We start from the raw sequence: 20012 nt of genomic DNA, 5'->3' as shown, positions 1-20012 counted from the left end.
TAATCATTCAGTTTTAGTAATTATAGAATTATAAAATTTTGGTTCACAATCATAGATCATAGATGTGGCACGTGTCCAAGTGTGCTACAGCCTGGGCATGCCAATGTATGTTGATTAAACCCAAGTTATAAAAATGTTTTACACAACAGACATGAGAAAGAATATGTTTAAGGAATCGTTTGAAGAAAGAAGGTTACATCACTCTAATGGTCCGTGAAAAATAATTGTATATACCGTATGGTCGCCATCCACCGCTCATTTAAAAACCAATTCAAGTTAGTTTGTCCATAGCAAATCTAAATTCAGGTCCATCGAAACCCAATTTACGTCATAAGATAGAGAAAACAATTGTGTTTACAAGAAAAATTTACTGGGTTTCTAAATATTTAATAATAGTGACTTTTTTTTAAAAAAGTAATGCAGTCTCATAACCCCTTTTACCGCTCACTTGAAATATGATGATCCATTCACCGCCCATATGGGTGCCATTTACCGCTCATATTTTTTACTGTTACCAAATAAATAAAACCCGCGTTTTGACCCTTGTTTTGGGTGCGGCATTTGTAGCAGAATAGAACGTTAATATAAATACTGTTGACTTATTTCACGTTATTTAGCAGAATAGTTTCTAAATAACCAAAGCAACACGTTCGCTTGAGCTGATAATTAACTTAGTCATTTGCACTCGGTCTTAATAAAGACGCGATCAAAATGTCGTTCTTCGTCCCTCACTATAAAGATTATTTATTTTGGAAACGAGCTTTTATGAATATAGTGGAAATTTATGTTTAATTCGTATCATTAAACATACAAAATTATTGTTTGTCAATAGTTTTTGCAATAATGAACCATTTTAAAAAGATATAAGCATTTTTTGTTTGAAATGAGCGGTAAATGGAGCTGAGCGGTGAATGGCGACCTTATGGTATTCATCATAAATTGTGAACCAGTTGGAATTAGTTGACAATTTATCTGATTTGCGTTCGTTTCTCGTTTGTAGCCCGAGTAGCATGTAATTTGCGAACAGCAAACAATAAATAATCTAATTTGTCTCAGGCTGAAATTGTTTGAAAAAAATTGGAGGCCATGTGATACATTATTTATCACGGGGTAGTTATGAGAAAATGTGCACTTGTTTGAGCTAGGTAACATAAATCTGAACTGATCTCAGTTCACTCAACTATATCCGTTCTTGTTTCGCTTTTTCAACATTGTAGAAAACACATCGTCATAAGATTGTAGTATTGTAGCTTAGAAGAGCATTCGGCGCGCCAGCTACTGCCGCTAAAACTGAGGATAATTCCTAGTTAATTCAAAGAAAATTCCCAATCGACAATTTTCTCTTCTATCCCTTTAAGCACTAGTTCACAACGTTATGTCGGTGAAAGCTTCTGGGAAAAACATTATCTGAATTTGATCCTGTAACATATAAAGTGCAAAAGTTAAGTAACATTAGTTGAAAAGTTACAATTCATATTTCAATAGTTAAATACGTTCTAGAAAATGCCGCTAGATTTTCTGGAAAAAAATAAAAGTAACCCCTCTTTAATGGGTTATAGACACTATTGTGAACTATCAATGAATTTACGACGTCCTACTCTCTCATTAGACAATGACGATTTTGAACAGAAATTATACTCTATATTTTATTATACGTGTATCGATTTTCTCCGGTTTTATATTTGCTCAGTCAATCCTATGTCTGTCATCATTTGACTCTCAAGCTTGACCGTAAGTAGTGGACAACCATACCTGGTGGTTCGACCCCAAACGAACGAAAATGTTTCCACGTGATGTGTACACTTTCCACGACGAGGAAAACGGTATCTGGCTAGGGCGTAGTGTACCACCTCTGTACAATCCGAACCAAAGTGTTGGAGAACTAATTTGGCGAGTGTTGAACCGCGCTCCGTTCAAAATTGCACAAATTAGTGCGGATAGTGGCATTCGTTTAACGTACCATGAAATGCGGCTACGAAGTACGCGCGTGGCACAAAATCTTTCCTCGATGGGGTTCCAATCTGGCGATTTGGTATCAATCGTCGCCAGAAACAACGAGAAGCTAGCACCGGTGGTTTTCGGCTGCTTCATGCTGGGTCTGTCGATTAACTCACTGGATCCTAGTTTCCACAAGGAGGACTTTGCTCATATGTTCAAATCTATTCGACCCAAAACAGTCTTTTGTGAAGGTGATTTGATTGAAGAAATAACGGCGGCTTGTGAAATAGCAGATATCTCACCAAATTTAATAATTTTTGGACCAAGAGTCAATGGATATACCCGAGTTGATGATCTGCTCGTGGAGACAGGTTCTGAACAGCACTTTCAACCGGCGCATATTGAGGACTCGGCAAATACATTGGCAATAATTCTTTGTTCGTCTGGCACTACGGGCAAATCTAAGGGAGTTTGTCTTTCTCATTCGTTATGTGTTGCCAATTTATCGGACATATGGCCTTGTTACGAGTCGGATCGAGTGTTGTGCCTAAGTTCGTTATATTGGATATCTGGCATAGGAACATTGATGACGGGTACCATAGCGGGAGCAACTCGGATCGTTACCACAGAGAAGTTTAGTGCCGGAATGATGATCAACTTGATAGAACAATATCGTGTCAATGTTATATTTTTCCCACCGGCGCACGCTTTGGCTATCTTGAATGATCCCACCGTTGGGATGGCGGATTTCTCCAGCCTTCGAATGGTGCTATGTGGTGGTGGTGCAGTTTCGCCTGATTTAAAGCGATCATTCGAAATGTACTTATCCAAGGGAAAATTTGTAGTAGTATACGGTCTTTCGGAGCTGGGAGGTTTGGGGACACTCAGTGATGTATGCTATAAAAGCGGTTCCGTAGGTGTACTCTCGAACGGAGCTGAAGCCAAGATTGTCGACGATGAAGGCAATGTTGTAGGTTTCGAAGAACAAGGTGAACTGCTAATAAGAAAGCAATTTGTTTTTATGGTATTGTCATGCTTAAAACCTCTCAAGAAAAAGTCTTTAGTGAATTCGTTCTTTGCAGGAATACTATGGCAATTCAGAGTCCACAGCAGAAATGCTAGACGAAGATGGATGGTTACATACCGGAGACATCGCCTACGTCGACGAAGATGGCATCTTTTTTGTTGTCGATCGCAAAAAGGACATAATCAAGTACGCTGGATATCAGATATCGCCAACCGAAATCGAGAACGTCATCCTGCAAGTTCCGGGAGTCATATCAGCGTGTGTAACCGGAATTCCCGTTCCTGGCAATGATTTGCCGGTTGCATTGGTGATCAAGTCCCCAGAATCGGCTGTAACAGAAAACGATATCGTCGATGCGGTCGCTAGCAATATGATTGATTTCAAACATCTACGGGGTGGGGTTCATTTTGTGACTGCTTTTCCTATGACACCCTCAGGTAAAATTCTACGCCGTAAATGTCGGGACATTGCAATAGAGTTCTACAACCAATCTACTAATAACTAATGTATAAGCTCAACTTTGTTTTGACGTAAGAGTACATTTTACGGCAACGTAAGGGTGCATTCTAAAACATCGAAAAATGCGAGCGCCGCGAAAAAATTATCGGTTTTCAGCTGATCGGTTTTCAATACTTTTACACCAAATTATTCTAGGCATCACTCCAATAAAGAAAACTGATTTTTAGGTGCACGCTATTAAAAAATTGAAAATAATGAAGCATTATTGTCTCACTGAAAATCCTCACTTCGTGATAGATTGAAAAAGCATATAGTACCATAACGCATTTGGCCCTTATATAGCCTCGCTGCAACATTGCATCCTCTATGCCATTACCATCACGAAACATCATCCAGGCCGTTCATCGTTGCTATACGGAACATCGATATCACCATCATTGAACGGCCCTTTTCAGGGACACCAAGTTTTCTGAAGAGTTATAAATAAATTCAAAAGCATTATGCAACAACCAGACTACCGTAATCCTACGTCAACGATGTAATCGCATCTTGTACACAACCCCACTGATTTTTTTCACTAGGCATTTCTATAAAATGACTGTATTACATATGAAGCTGCTAGAGATAACGTTTCATGCAGAATTTAATTGAATCATAATTAAAATGGGATGTTAGTAAAGTTCAAATCGACGCTGCATCCCTAGTTATTGGGAAGTCAAGAACTCACTTATTTCAAGATGAATATCACACGCACACATACTGCTTGTTGTGGCACTCACAATGACTCAGCGAACTCCTCTTGCGTCTGACACGGCGCTTCATTGAGTAATCCATCCAACACTGTCCGAATTCTTCATGAACCGGAACGGGCTTGGTGACTTGCTCAGAGCTACGGCGATTAGAAGTCGAAATCACAATGAATTTCAGAAAAACGGAAACTCCATGCAGTAAATCCTCTTGCACGCACTATTAGGGAATGCTTCGTAGTACTGGTAAATTAGAAGAAAAGTCAACCGGTGAAGGCCGTAAATGACCGTACATGTAGGGTACCGGAGGGTATAAATATATTTCCAGCATGCTACTAAATTCGGCATACATTCCCTTGTTTTGGTGCGCTTTCGCAAATAAAAACTTTATAGAAGCGAAGAAAAAATAGAAATCGCTTACACGTATCCGGCACGTATTACGACAGTAATTCCATAAAAAAGGCATAATAAAATTTAAAAGTGCTCCGATTTTGTTCAAATTTTATAAAATTTTGACCTGTGTGTTTTTATTTGGCGCCTTTCTGAGCGAGGGCGGCTCCAAAAATCGGCATTTCACATACCTACCATCCCCAAATTGGCTAGTAAACGGCTGAATAATTTGTACCGTCGGTGCCTTGTGCACGTGTAGGCATAAAATAGACCCTACAGTGGTTCATAGCCTCTTATTCAGCAACTCCTATTCCTACCTCTTTCGTGGTACCAGCCGGGATACGAGCAACTTTGGTAGAGATTGGGTAACCAACCCCGGTGGAAGCCAATGTCGTATGCCGACAGGAAAGGAGGACTCTTTCGAGCTTCGTTGGCCCTCCGGCGAGTTGGTGTAGCAGGCTTTGCAAGCCGTCACCACGAAAAATGGACATACCATCTACCAGAGCTGCGGCAACACACACGAGCTGGGTACAACTTTCATAGTGATGGGCGAGATATGGAAACGGGTGATTGGGTGGTGGCCAATCAATCCTCGAATGTGAAGGTTGAGAATCAAGGGCCGATTCTTCAATATAAGCATCATCAACGTGCACAGTAGTCCTCACCTCAGAAGTACCGATGACGACAAGAATGAATTCTACGCGCAGTTGGAAATTGAATACGACCGCTGCCCAAAACATGATATCAAGATCGTCATCGGGGATTTCGATGCTCAGGTCGGCCAGGAGGAGGAATACAAACCGGTGATTGGAAGGTTCAGTGCACACCAGCGGACCAATGAAATGGGCCTAATACTTATCGACTTTATCGCCTCCATGAACATGGTCGTACGTAGTACCTTTTTCCGGCACCGAATCCATCACAAGTACACCTGGAGGTCACCAAATCAGGCAGAATCACAGATCGACCACGTTTTGATTGACAGTCGGCACTTCTCAGACATTATCGACGTCAGATCCTATCGAAGAGCTAACGTTGACTCGGACCACTACCTAGTGATGGTTAAGATGCGCCCAAGACTCTCCATTGTGAACAACATTTGGTACCGACGCCAGCCTCGGTTAGGTCTCGCCCGGCTGAAGCAGCCAGACGTCGCCGCAAACTGCGCGCATTCACTCGAAGCTGCGCTGCCGGAAGAGGGCGAGCTGGACGAAGCCCCTCTCGAGGACTATTCGAACACTATCGAAAGAGCCATCAGCAGTGTAACGGAGAGCTCCATCGGACATGTGGCCCGGAATCAGCGGAACGATTGGTTTGACGATTAATGTAGGAGGGTGATGGATGAGGAGAACGCTGCGCGGGCGGTCAAGATGCGCAGTGCTACACGTCAGAACGTGGAAAGACACAAACAGAAGAAGATGCAGCCAAATCTTTCGGGAGAAAAAGCGCCACCTGGAAGAGCAGAAATATGCAGTGTTAGAGCGGCTGCATCGTTCTCAGGAAACGCGAAAGTTCTACCAGAAACTGAACGGATCCCTCAAAGGCTTTGTGCCGCGAGCCGAAATGTGTCGGGATAAGACTGGCAGTATTCTGACGGACGATCGTGAGGTGACCGATAGGTGGAAGCAGCACTTCGACGAATACCTGAATGGCGCCCAGGCGGAGAACCATGGCGGCGGGGAAAGCGATTTCGACGGTGCAACAAACGGGAAAGAGGTGCCAGCCCCGACGATAGGCGAAGGAGGTCATCATGCAGCTAAAAAACAACAAGTCAGCTGGAAAAGATGGCATCAGAGCGGAACTTATTAAAATGTGACTAGAAAAGCTGGCCGTTTGTATAAACCGACTAATTGTTAGAATTTGGGATACGGAACAGCTACCGGAGTAGTGGAAGGATGGGGTTATCTGCCCGATCTATAAAAAGTGACTGTGAGAACTATCGAGCGATCACCGTTCTCCATGCCGCCTATAAAGTGCTGTCCCAAGTCATTTTCCGCCGACTATCAGCAATTGCGAACAGATTTGTGGGAACTCATCAAGCCAGCTTCGTCGAAGGTCGGTCTACAACAGATCAAATATTTACACTGCGGCAGATCCTCCAAAAGGGCCGTGAATGCAGAGTTCCCACGCATCATTTGTTCGTTGACTTCAAAGCCGCATATGATACCATCGACCGGAAAGAGCGATGGAAAATCATGGATGAGAACAGCTTCCCCAGGAAGCTCATCAAACTGATTAAATCTACGATGGATGGTACACAGTGCTGTCTGCGGATTTCGGGTGGATTGTCAAGTTCATTCGAATCACACAGAGGGCTACGTCAAGATGATGGTCATTCATGCCTGCTGTTCAACATTGCGCTACAAGGTGTTATGAACCGAGCGGATATCAACACACGGGGCACGATATTCAACAAATCTAGTTAATTCGTCTGCTTTGCCGATGACATGGAAGCGCGAAGCAAAAAAGAATGGATTAAAGGTAAATACGTCTAAAACAAAGTACATGCTATATGCTGGCCAGCGGAACCGGGCCGAACGACACCGCTTGGGCAGTAGTATATTGATCGACGACGACGAGTTTGAGGTAGTCGATGAATTTGTCTACCTGGACTCACGGGTAATGGCGGACAATGGTACCAGCCGTGAGATTCGGAGGCGTATTATCAGCGGAAGTCGTGCTTACTATGGGCTTCACAAGCAATTGCGGTCGAGCAGACTAAGTCCCCGTACAAAGTGCACCCTGTACAAGACGCTTATTAGACCGGTTCTCTACGGGCATGAAACATGGACAATGCTCGAGGAGGACCTGCGAGTGCTCGGAGGTTTCGAACGACGAGCACTAAAACCGAGCTTCGGCGGCGTACAGGAGAACGGACTATGGAGGCGGATGATGAACCATGAACTCGCACAGCTTTATGGCGAACCCAGTATTCAGAAGGTGGCTATAGCTGGACGGATACGATGGGCAGGGCATGTTGCAAGAATGCCGGACAATTACACTGCAAAGATGGTGTTCGCCTAAAATCCGGTAGAAACAAGACGACCAGGAGCGCAGCGAGCAAGATGGTTAGACCAGGTGAAGCGAGATCTGGCGAAGAGTACTCGGTGTCCGAGGGATTGAAGAGCGGTAGCCCTCAACCGAGTTACATGGAGAAACTTTGTTCAACAGGCTTTGTCTTAGGACAGCAAGCCACCTAACTAACTAACTAACCATTCCCAAATTCAGAATCTAAATTGATTGCAATGATTTTGGTACCAAATGTTTTAACGAGCATTTCAAGAAAAACATGGAGCAGAAGCTCCAAATTTCCATTGTACGCGTTAAAAAGGGAACAGTGTAGCGAATATCCTAAAACATTACAATGCGTCATATTATACATGTATTGGCTTAAATCTGATTTTTAATTTGACGTTGCTTTGCGCGTTTTTACTAGTAGACAATCGTAATTTTACATATTTTGTATTTTATAATTGTTTTTATTACGACAGAATTGTTCGAAAAATTTATTTATAACCCACAAATTAAAAAAATATTGTGAGTTTGTATCTGAGAACACAAAGGTAGGCTTGGCGTAGGACTACGAATGTATACCCCTATAGGTACAGTCCTTCCCCTAAATATTCGTACTACGGACCTGTCAGTACGGAAAGCCATGAGTAGATGTTTTTCGAATCATTGCTCAAAAAGATTATAGCATGCGTTGAATTTTTAGATTTAAATTACGCCGTTTTATGCCATGATAAAAATATATAAACCAAACCACGAGAAAACATTATAGTTGCCCTGACGAAAATGTGCATTTGGAAGCAATTTAACAAAATCAAGAACAAACTACTGTTGTCCTGTTACCTAACAGAAAACAAAGATTGTTTTTATTACCAACCCTTCCCCCACGTTGAAGGCATTTTACCACTTCGATCCCATTTTATCAGTAACACTACAACTACTACAACTTAATTTTCGTAACGGTAACTATAATCTAAGACGTAGTCCTACGTCAAATTACGATACGATAAGAAATTTATTTCAAGTCACGCAGTTTGAGGAATCTATACACCTACTGTTAGTTGAACGACGGTTTATTTTCGTATTAGATCAACAGAGCACACCGACGACAAAGTAAAAATATGCTTCTCATGGTTATCAAGCAGCGTTCGAAAATTTAACTCTGATAAGATACATCTGCCACCATTGAGATGCTTCGTCATAAGAATTTGGAAGAGAGCTGAGATAACAGCTCATATAAATTATGTAGCTGGTTAACCAGTTCGATCAGTATATTCAATCTAGTCACGATGAGCACAACGTACAACCCAGACTCTAAGGTGTGGACCGGCATCACCCAGCCAAGCCTCCTCAATCCGCACGCCAATTTAGGACAGCTTATATTGAACATGTTGGAGAGAAATCCGTCGAAAGTAGCTCAGGTGAGCGTAGATACGGGCGTTAGTGTTACTTGCGGTGAGATGCGTCTACGTACAATTAGAGCTGTACAGAATCTTACTGCATTGGGATTCCCGAGAAAAGGTGATTTCGTATGTTTTGCTACAAGAAACAGAGAAAATCTAGCACCATTGGTGTACGCATGCTTCCTGATAGGAGCTCCAGTGCACTGCTTAGATCCCGATTTCACAGTGAGCGATATAGCGTATATGCTGCGCATTTCCAAACCGATCATGGTAGTGGCCGATGAAGATAATGTTCAAACAATCAAACAGGCATGTGCACAGGCTGAAATTTCTCCGAAACATGTTGTACTGGACAAGGTTACTGAGAATGGTGATATTTCCTCACTAGAGCTGATCAAGGAAACTGGTCAAGAGCAACTTTTCTAGTAAGAATGGCTGTCTGTCGTAACTACGTTGGAATCATTGGAATACAATCAATATTTTTTTCAGTCCCGCATATCTGGGCAACTCAGAGGAGCTAATTGCTGCGGTGGTATGCTCATCGGGAACAACAGGAATGCCTAAAGGAATATCTATCTCCCACGCAAATTTCATCAGCCAGTACGTTTTTCTAAGGTGAGACATAAATTCAACAAGAAATAATCCCTACAATTCTATACATTCCTTCCCTCTCATTTCAGCAACATAAGTCATATAAAAGACAGTTTCAACTTTAGTTCACTCTATTGGCTGTCTGGGTTTTCCACGCTTATGACAGGGGTATTTAATAATTTCACACGCTATATAACAACGCGCCGCTTCAGTACGGAAGCATTTTTCGAAATAATTGCAAAATACCAAATTGCCAGTGCCTTCGCCCCGCCTGCTCAGCTGGCAATGATTTTGCAAAGTCCAAATCTGGATAAGGCAGATTTAACCAGCATTAGAAATATGCAGTCAGGTGGTGGATTTGTTTCTACGAAGCTTCGCAAAGCAATTGAAAGGTGGCTACCCTCCGGAAAAGTGAGCGTCGGGTACGGCAGCTCCGAAGTAGGTTTTATTGCGGCAGAAATGTTTGGATCAACACGAGATGGTTCAGTAGGTCGCCTGGCACCGAATGTTGAAGTCAAACTGCTGGATGATGAAGATAATCGTGTTGGTATAAACGAACGGGGAGTCCTATGGGCGCGGTATGCAATCAAAACCCTGGGATATTTGAACAATCCAACAGCAACTGAACAACTTATTTCACCGGACGGATGGGTGTGCACAGGCGACATTGCATACTTTGACAACGACGGATTTCTGTTTATAGTAGATCGGAAGAAGGAAATCATCAAGTATAAAAATTATCAAATTTCCCCGGCTGAGATCGAGGCTGTGATCGAGGAGATTCCCGAAGTTCTCCATGCGTGCGTCGTTGGCTTAGTTGATGAAGAGATGCACGTTGATCTTCCTACGGCCGTAATAGCCTTACGCGATGGTAGTGTGCTCGATAGTCAATGTGTAATAGATTTAGTTGCTGAAAAACTGAGCGATTACAAGCAACTTCGCGGAGGCGTATTCTTCATTGACCAGATGCCAATGACCGTGTCAGGAAAGTTAAATCGATATGTAATTAGAAAGATTGCTCAAGAAATGGCGTGTAAGCTTCAGACGAAATAGTAAAATTGTTAGAATTTCGAATATGTAAATATATTGTTTTGCAGAAGATTACGCTACTGTGATTGATATTTTTACTTTTGCTGAAATACAACCTATGCAACATACTCATGTACATCAGCAGCTAGCAGCCACTATAATCTTATCCAAAATTTACCTCTCTCGACCTCATTCCTGGAATTTTCAGGGATTTCAAGATTAGATTTTATGCTCAAAATAAAAGTTATATTGACGAAAATATAAAATATACCTCTATATTGACCTTTACCAGTGTATCTAAATAATAACGACTCAATTTTCATTTACGTAATAAGCAAAAGTGGACCAGTTAAGCAATGTCAAGAACAATGTGTGCTCCAAATTCGATAAGAGCAAGACAATTAGAAGCACAGTGAGCAAGATGGTTGGACCAGGTGGTGTGCGATCTGGTGCTATCCGGTATTCAAAAAAATGGAAAGCAACAGTAATGAACCGAGTAAATCGGAGGAATTTCGTTCATCAGACCATGTCGTAAGACGAAAAGCCATCGAAATAAACAAAATAATATTTGCCTGTCAATTATAATTAACGAAAGGCTCGATGTAAAGTATTTTGAAATATACATAGATACGAACACAAGACTAACAATCTTTTTCGCATTATACAAAAACGTGTCTTAAAATAATCTATAAATATTGCCCGCAATAATCACTACACCGCGCATGACGTTATTCCTTCTGAGTCGAAGTCGAAGCGATCCTATTGGGAAACTTGAACCTTCTGATAACGATATTGTTTTTCGTTCGTTTTTCCGAGACGAACCCGTAGGCTTTGGTTTGAGGCGCGTTCCGTGATTTATCGTCTGAAATTTGAAATATTGAGTTATATTTTTTGTCGCGTGCTGAACTGATACCCTATTAACACGGGGCACAACACGTATCGTTCTTACTTCTTACAAACATAGTTGCCCGAAACCGGTCGGTAAAAGGTAATTATTTTTTATATATATATATATACTAGCTGACCCGACAAACTTCGTATTGCCACAAATTAACCTGTGTTGTACATAAATCATGAATCTCGGATGATCTTTGTCACTTCTCGAGTTTTGCAAGCCCCCCAGTGGGCGGCGCTTCCGACGGCGGGTCACCGGCAACACTCGCGACCGTCTCGTCCTGAATGATCTAGTGTTACTATAGATAGTTTTTGTGGTCTTGTTATTGATTAATGTTTTATGGAAGAGTCTCGAATTTCTCGAGTTGGATTAGTTTTTGAGTTTCGCAAAAATTTCTGTTTTATTTGTATGAGAGTCCATATCCCCCTACCACAGGGGTGAGAGGTCTCTAACTATCATAAAATAAATTCAAGACTCAAAAATCTCCTACATGCTAAATTTGGTTCCATTTGCTTGATTAGTACTCAAATTATAAGGAAATTTGTATTTCATTTGTATGGGAGCCCACCCTCTTAAAAGGGAAAGGGGTCGTAATACACCACAGAAAAAAAATTCTGCCATCTAAAACTCTCACATGCCAAATTTGGTTCCATTTGCTTGATTAGTTCTAAAGTTATGAGCAAATTTGTATTTCGTTTGAATGGGAGCCCCCCCCCTCCTAAAAAGGTAAGAAGTCCTAATTCATCATGGGAAAAATGGTTGCCTCCAAAAACACCCACATGCCAAATATGGTTCCATTTGCTTGATTAGTTCTCGAATTATGAGGAAATTTGTATTTCATTTGTGTAGAAGCCCCCCCTCTTGAAGTGTGGAAGGATCCTAATTCACCGTAGAAAATATTTTTGCCTCCAAAAACCTCCACATGCCGAATTTGGTTCTATTTGCTTGATTAGTTCTCGAGTTATGGGGAAATTTGTATTTCATTTGTATTGGAGCCCCCCTCCTAATGTGGGAAGAGGTCCTAATTCATCACAGAAAAAATTCTTGCCTCCAAAAACACCTACACGCCAAATTTGGTTCCATTTGCTGAATTAGTTCTCGAGTTATGAGGAAATTTGTATTTCGTTTGTATAGGACCCCCCCTCCTAAAATGGGGAGGGGTCCCAATTCATCATTGAAAAAAAAATTGTCTCCAAAAACACACACATGCCAAATTTGGTTCAATTCACTTGATTAGTTCTCGAGTTATGAGGATATTTGTATTTCATTTGTACAGGAGCCCCTCCTCTTAAAGTGGGGAGGGGTCCTAATTCACCATAGAAAATTTTCTTGCTCTCGAAAACCTTCACATGCCAAATTTGGTTGCATTTGCTTGATTAGTTCTCGAGTTATGAGGAAATTTGTATGGAAGTCCCCCCTCTTAAAGGGGAGAGGAGTTATAATTCCTCTTATAAAGAGGGGAGGGGTCTCAATTCACCATAGAATAAATTCTTGTCACCAAAAAAACACCCACATGCCAAATGTTGTTCTATTTGCTTGATTAGTTCTCGAGTTAGGAGGAAATTTGTATTTCATTTGTACAGGAGCCCCCCCTCTTAGAGTGGGGAGGGGTCCTAATTCACCGTAGAAAATTTTCTTGCCCTCGAAAACCTTCACATGCCAAAGTTGGTTCAATTTACTTGATTAGTTCTCGAGTTATGAGGAAATTTGTATTTCATTTGTATAGGAGCCCCCCCTCCTAAAGTGAGGAGAGGTTCTTATTCATCATAGAAAACATTCTTGCCTCCAAAAGCACCTACATGCCAAATTTGGTTCCATTTGCTGGATTAGCTCTCGAGTTATAAGGAAATTTGTATTTCGTTTGTATAGGAGCCCCCCCCTCTTAAAGTGGGGAGTGGTCCCAATTCATCATAGAAAAAAATTTTGTCTTCAAAAACACACACATGCCAAATTTGGTTCCATTTGCTTGATTAGTTCTCGAGTTATGAGGAAATTGGTATTTCATTTGTACAGGAGCCCCCCCTCTTAAAGTGAGGAGGGGTCCTAATTCAACATAGAAAATTTTCTTGCCCTCGAAAACCTTCACATGCCAAATTTGGTTCCATTTGCTTGATTAGTTCTCGAGTTATGAGGAAATTTGTATGGAAACCCCCCCTCTTAAAGGGGAGAGGAGTTATAATTCCCCTTATAAAGAGGGGAGGGGTCTCAAATTACCCTAGAATAAATTCTTGTCACCGAAAACACCCACATGCCAAATTTGGTTCTATTTGCTTGATTAGTTCTCGAGTTATGCAGAAATTTGTATTTCATTTGTATGGGAGCCCCCCCTCTTAGTGGGGGGAGGGGTCTCTAACCATCACTAAAACCTTTCCTGGCCCCAAAAACCTCTACATGCAAATTTTCACGCCGATTGGTTCAGTAGTTTTTGATTCTATAAGGAACACAGGACAGACAGACAGACAGACAGACAGACAGACTGTCTGTCTGTCTGTCCTGTGTTCCTTATAGAATCAAAAACTACTGAACCAATCGGCGTGAAAATTTGCATGTAGAGGTTTTTGGGCCCAGGAAAGGTTTTAGTGATGGTAAGAGACCCCTCCCCCCACTAAGAGGGGGGGCTCCCATACAAATGAAACACAAATTTCTGCATAACTCGAGAACTAATCAAGCAAATAGAACCAAATTTGGCATGTGGGTGTTTTCGGTGACAAAAATTTATTCTAGGGTAATTTGAGACGCCTCCCCTCTTTATAAGGGGAATTATAACTCCTCTCCCCTTTAAGAGGGGGGGTTTCCATACAAATTTCCTCATAACTCGCGAACTAATCAAGCAAATGGAACCAAATTTGGCATGTGAAAGTTTTCGAGGGCAAGAAAATTTTCTATGTTGAATTAGGACCCCTCCTCACTTTAAGAAGGGGGGCTCCTGTACAAATGAAATACCAATTTCCTCATAACTCGAGAACTAATCAAGCAAATGGAACCAAATTTGGCATGTGTGTGTTTTTGGAGACAAAATTTTTTTCTATGATGAATTGGGACCCCTCCCCACTTTAAGTGGGGGGGGGGCTCCTATACAAACGAAATACAAATTTCCTTATAACTTGAGAGCTAATCCAGCAAATGGAACCAAATTTGGCATGTAGGTGTTTTTGGAGGCAAGAATTTTTTCTATGATGAATAAGAACCTCTCCCCACTTTAGGAGGGGGGGCTCCTATACAAATGAAATACAAATTTCCTCATAACTCGAGAACTAATCAAGCAAATAGACCCAAATTTGGCATGTGGGTGTTTTCGGTGACAAGAATTTATTCTATGGTAAATTGAGACCCCTCCCTCTTTATAAGGGGAATTGTAACTCCTCTCCCCTTTAAGAGGGGGGGCTTCCATACAAATTTCCTCATAACTCGAGAACTAATCAAGCAAATGGAACCAAATTTGGCATGTGAAGGTTTTCGAGGGCAGGAAAATTTTCTACGGTGAATTAGGACCCCTTCCCACTCTAAGAGGGGGGGCTCCTGTACAAATGAAATACAAATTTCCTCCTAACTCGAGAACTAATCAAGCAAATAGAACAACATTTGGCATGTGGGTGTTTTTTTTTGGTGACAAGGATTTATTCTATGGTGAATTGAGACCCCTCCCCTCTTTATAAGAGGAATTATAACTCCTCTCCCCTTTAAGAGGGGGGGGCTTCCATACAAATTTCCTCATAACTCGAGAACTAATCAAGCAAATGCAACCAAATTTGGCATGTGAAGGTTTTCGAGAGCAAGAAAATTTTCTATGGTGAATTAGGACCCCTCCCCACTTTAAGAGGAGGGGCTCCTGTACAAATAAAATACAAATTTCCTCATAACTCGAGAACTAATCAAGCGAATTGAACCAAATTTGGCATATGTGTGTTTTTGGAGACAATTTTTTTTTCAATGATGAATTGGGACCCCTCCCCACTTTAGGAGGGGGGTCCTATACAAACGAAATACAAATTTCCTCATAACTCGAGAACTAATCCAGCAAATGGAACCAAATTTGGCGTGTAGGTGCTTTTGGAGGCAAGAATTTTTTCTGTGATGAATTAGGACCTCTTCCCACATTAGGAGGGGGGGCTCCAATACAAATGAAATACAAATTTCCCCATAACTCGAGAACTAATCAAGCAAATAGAACCAAATTCGGCATGTGGAGGTTTTTGGAGGCAAAAATATTTTCTACGGTGAATTAGGATCCTTCCACACTTCAAGAGGGGGGGCTTCTACACAAATGAAATACAAATTTCCTCATAATTCGAGAACTAATCAAGCAAATGGAACCATATTTGGCATGTGGGTGTTTTTGGAGGCAACCATTTTTCCCATTATGAATTAGGACTTCTTACCTTTTTAGGAGGGGGGGGCTCCCATTCAAACGAAATACAAATTTGCTCATAACTTTAGAACTAATCAAGCAAATGGAACCAAATTTGGCATGTGAGAGTTTTAGATGGCAGAATTTTTTTTTCTGTGGTGTATTACGACCCCTTTCCCTTTTAAGAGGGTGGGCTCCCATACAAATGAAATACAAATTTCCTTATAATTTGAGTACTAATCAAGCAAATGGAACCAAATTTAGCATGTAGGAGATTTTTGATAGTTAGAGACCTCTCACCCCTGTGGTAGGGGGATATGGACTATCATACAAATAAAACAGAAATTTTTGCGAAACTCAAAAACTAATCCAACTCGAGAAATTCGAGACTCTTCCATAAAACATTAATCAATAACAAGAACACAAAAACTATCTATAGTAACACTAGATCATTCAGGACGAGCCGGTCGCGAGTGTTGCCGGTGACCCGCCGTCGGAAGCGCCGCCCACTGGGGGGCTTGCAAAACTCGAGATAGTGACAAAGATCATCCGAGATTCATGATTTATGTACAACACAGGTTAATTTGTGGCAATACGAAGTTTGTCGGGTCAGCTAGTATATATATATATATATATATATATATATATATATATATATATATATATATATATATATATATATATATATATATATATATATATATATATATATATATATATATATATATATATATATATATATATATATATATATATATATATATATATATATATATATATATATATATATATGTTTGTGTTATGTTATGTTATGTTAACGATACGTGTTATGCCCCGTGTTAATAGTGTCGTCAGTAAGCGGAAAAAGTGAAGTAAAAACTTATGAACTGATACCCTTTTGATACATCAAACAGCTTTAAAGTGCTTAAATGTTTGAATCAGACCTTAACGGTTTAATTTACATTTTCTAAGTAATGTTCCACAAAGCTTAAAATTGGCAGGCTTTTGAATTAACAATTATTTTTTAATACTTTTTTTGAAACGATGGTTTTTACAATTGATGGAGGGACGGTAGGGGAAAGTAATGAAAAATTTTTGGGAAAGGAGGGGAAAGAGTGGAAAGGAAGGGGGGGGGGGTAATAGGTAGCTACGCTTAACAAGTTGTCGTTGTGACTCCTATCTTTTGTCCAATGCTGGAAGGTGCAGGGTCGAACCAAACTATAATCAGAGATTATAACCGGATTTGAACCCACAACACCTGCCAGGACGTGTGGCTCGCTGGTACCCGTGTACCTATGAACCAAAGAGGCGCTGGACAAAAGAAGACTGCGCAACCCACTTATTAATGTAGCGACCTATCTGGTTTTTGGGCTATTTTTAGACAATGTGCCTCTTCCTCCGTCAACTGTAGAAACCACCGACCGAGAAGTTTTGATCTAACTTGTTTTTACTTTCAGGATGACGACACTATTTACCCCCCCCCCCCCTCCCCTTTTCCTTTCCACTCTTTCCCCTCCTTTCCCAAAAAATTTTCATTACTTTCCCTACCGTCCCTCCATCAATATTGTAAAAACCATCGTTTCAAAAAAAAATATTAATATTAATGCCTGACCACATTCCAAGGTCAAAGACTAAAACACGAGTTTGGTCAATTATTTTTTGTACGATTCAAGTTTTTTCCTTGTCTTATATTCAGAAAAAGATTTTTTCCAATTTACTCACCTTCTTTCGAATTTGCAACATTTTCTTTCTCGAGATCTGCCGGCATTTCTTTACTCAATTTGATTTGCTGGCAGCCAGTTGTTACCTTTTCCGTAAACAGCTCGACATTTTTCTTCTTCAGACTATCAGATAGAGGAGCATTCTTTGGAATGAATACAATATCCCGGTATTTAAGCGCGCTGTTACTTTTCTCCTCGGTGCGTTGTTTCGAGTCTGACAATGCAGATGTCTCCTTTTTCAACGACTTTGGGGATTGAACGGGTGTAACAAATGGTGTGGCTAAAGGTGTCAATGGTTCCTCTTTTATCGACGGTTTAACATCATTTGCAATCGAGAGCGGAGGAGGAGGCGGAGCCTGCATGATCACTGGCTGTGAAGTGATGGAGCTTTTTAAGGTGGGAAGTTTTGGTTCGAGGTCAGATAACAAATCCAGCTCTCCTAAATATTGATCGTTTTGCCTCAGCTTTTGTGTGTTCTCAACAGCCCAACCGACGTTGGGCTTAGCGTTTGCAACTATTTGATCATCGATGTGAATGTGTAATGCATTGAACGAGGGAAAGACGACGTTATGTTCTTCCAGAAGTGATTCGCGATTACTAATTATATAGCGCGACTTCAGTGCCTCGAAACGCCACTTTGCTAGATCGCACTGAGCATCCCAACAAATTTCATCTACAGTTCGTTTAGCCATCTGGAGCTGAAACAGTTGTGCTTTTAGTGTTGAGTGTTCATTTCTGAAAAGAAGAGTTTCAAAAGAAGTCAGTTATTCTAATTTATATCAAAAAGGGAAATCAAGTTGATTCTTGTTATTGGAAAGCACATACCTAACATAAAATTTAGTTACACTGAATGGTTTGATTATTTTGCAATGTCAAAACTGTAACTTACGTTTTCTGCATTTAATCATTGCAATTTCAATACGGAAAATAAAACTTACTTGTAGAAGGATACAAACGAATCCACCCACTGCGAGTCGGCGGTCCTGTCCAGCAGTCGCCGGTTGGCAGAAGCTATCTGATCGTGTAGCCGCTGATTTTCTTCGCGCAACGAATTTATCTGCTTGCTGGATTCAACGCGGAAGGTTTGGTCCGAACGAAAAAACATTTGGCTGCAATCCTGTATCTCGCCGCAGAGTTCCCGATTTTCACGCGTCAGCCGACGAATTTGGATTTGACTTTCCGAGAGCTGTTTCTTCATCTCTTGGTAGTGCTTTCGTTGCGATTCAAGTTTCTCGATAAGCTTTTGTCGCTGGTCGTGCACTTCGGCAAACAAGGAATTACCTTTCTTATTAGGGTCGTCAGGTGCACTCCGCAAAGCCGCTAGCTCTGAATTCAACTGCATATTTTCTTCCTGCGTTGATTCCAGTACGATTCGAGCCTCATCCAGCTCTTGTCGTTTAGCAGTCAAGTTATCCTCTAGGCAAGCTAACTTTTCATTCATATTCTCAAATCGACTCTCTACATTTACCAACTGCAACATCAATGTGTCAAGTTTTTCTTGTTGATCGGAAATCAAAGCTTTCAACTCTTCATTTTCCCGTTCTAAAATTTCTTTTTCCGACGAAATTGTTTCATTTTCTCTAACCGACTCTACCCCAGCTTCAGCTTGTTCCAGTTCTTGAACACGCTCTTTTAACAAATCGCATTGCTTTTGTATTTCGTCAATAGTGGTTTCTAAAGCGGAATTTTGCTGTTTAAGGTCTGCATTTGAATCCTTCAATGTCGTCAATGTTTGAACGTATTTTTCCTTTAGTTTGGCTGTAAGTTATTACCAAAATATATTTACCAAATATATCCTGCAGCATAAAATTTAAAATACCTACCTAGTTCTGCCTTGTGCACGGAATCAATCGATTCTAGCTCAGCGGTCATATAAGCAACAGATTCCGAGGCGGTCTGGTAATTTCGACGCAGCTCATAGCTAGCTTGAAGTTCTTCTTCGTGAGTCCGTTTCAGTGATTTATAGTTATCGGCCAAATATTGATACTGTTCAATCAGTGTGTTCTTTGATAGGGACGTGATGTCCTTGACAATGGTATCATTTGCGCTCATTCTACGTGAGTTTTATTTATTAACATACCACACTTATAAGTCGAATGTTCTTAAAAAAAAAACAACTCCAAAAATATATAATAAAGTCTGTTTTTTGGCAGTTGCAGCTCTATCAGTTGAAGTCACGGGAATGACACTTCCAATACCAACCTGTACAAAAAAACGTAGCCAACATAGAGCGGGCCCAAGCTGACAGCTTCATAGATGGGCTCAAGCTGACAACCGAGTCGGATGTGTAAATTGTTAAATTTTCTTAGTTTTAGTTTGATTTTAGCCAAGGTTTTAGCATCACATAGCTAATGTTAGGCAGGTAATTGATGCGAAATACATGTAACTGTGAAAATGGTTAGTTAAATTCGTTTTGTGAGATCGCTTTGCGTTTGCCGCCTTTTTCATGTGAGCAA

The 20012-nt window shown here is 40.9% G+C and overlaps 2 protein-coding genes across 2 annotated transcripts; one reads left to right on the top strand and one right to left on the bottom strand.

The window, feature by feature from the left end:
• The first annotated feature begins 1780 nt into the window (after positions 1 to 1780).
• LOC128746054 (uncharacterized) lies at positions 1781 to 10616 on the top strand. The gene is made up of 5 exons (XM_053843104.1): positions 1781 to 2962; positions 3021 to 3460; positions 8831 to 9397; positions 9462 to 9587; positions 9653 to 10616. The coding sequence occupies exons 1-5, from the start codon at positions 1781 to 1783 to the stop codon at positions 10614 to 10616; spliced, it is 3279 nt and encodes a 1092-aa protein (XP_053699079.1).
• Positions 10617 to 11170: 554 nt separating this feature from the next.
• Positions 11171 to 19679, bottom strand: LOC128745117 (protein Spindly). Its single transcript, XM_053842108.1, has 4 exons — positions 19380 to 19679; positions 18495 to 19314; positions 17558 to 18291; positions 11171 to 11454 (listed from the first exon to the last, which is right to left on the bottom strand). The coding sequence occupies exons 1-4, from the start codon at positions 19606 to 19608 to the stop codon at positions 11321 to 11323; spliced, it is 1917 nt and encodes a 638-aa protein (XP_053698083.1). The 5' UTR covers positions 19609 to 19679; the 3' UTR covers positions 11171 to 11320.
• Positions 19680 to 20012: the final 333 nt, after the last annotated feature.

This window comes from Sabethes cyaneus, chromosome 1 (assembly GCF_943734655.1).
Source record: "Sabethes cyaneus chromosome 1, idSabCyanKW18_F2, whole genome shotgun sequence".
NCBI lineage: Eukaryota > Metazoa > Arthropoda > Insecta > Diptera > Culicidae > Sabethes > Sabethes cyaneus.
The sequence above is the reverse complement of the archived record's forward strand: the minus strand, read 5'-3'. Positions and strand labels throughout refer to the sequence as shown.

What these genes read in the sequence shown, in the direction of transcription:
- LOC128746054 (XM_053843104.1), top strand. Translation starts at nt 1,781, where the DNA reads ATGTTTCCACGTGATGTGTACACTTTCCACGACGAGGAAAACGGTATC. An exon ending in GGTCAAGAGCAACTTTTCTA is followed by an intron (nt 9,398 to 9,461) that starts GTAAGAATGGCT and finishes TATTTTTTTCAG; the next exon opens with TCCCGCATATCTGGGCAACT. An exon ending in AGCCAGTACGTTTTTCTAAG is followed by an intron (nt 9,588 to 9,652) that starts GTGAGACATAAA and finishes CTCTCATTTCAG; the next exon opens with CAACATAAGTCATATAAAAG.
- LOC128745117 (XM_053842108.1), bottom strand. Translation starts at nt 19,608, where the DNA reads ATGAGCGCAAATGATACCATTGTCAAGGACATCACGTCCCTATCAAAG. An exon ending in CGTGCACAAGGCAGAACTAG is followed by an intron (nt 19,315 to 19,379) that starts GTAGGTATTTTA and finishes AATAACTTACAG; the next exon opens with CCAAACTAAAGGAAAAATAC. An exon ending in TGTTGCAAATTCGAAAGAAG is followed by an intron (nt 11,455 to 17,557) that starts GTGAGTAAATTG and finishes TTCAAATTTCAG; the next exon opens with ACGATAAATCACGGAACGCG.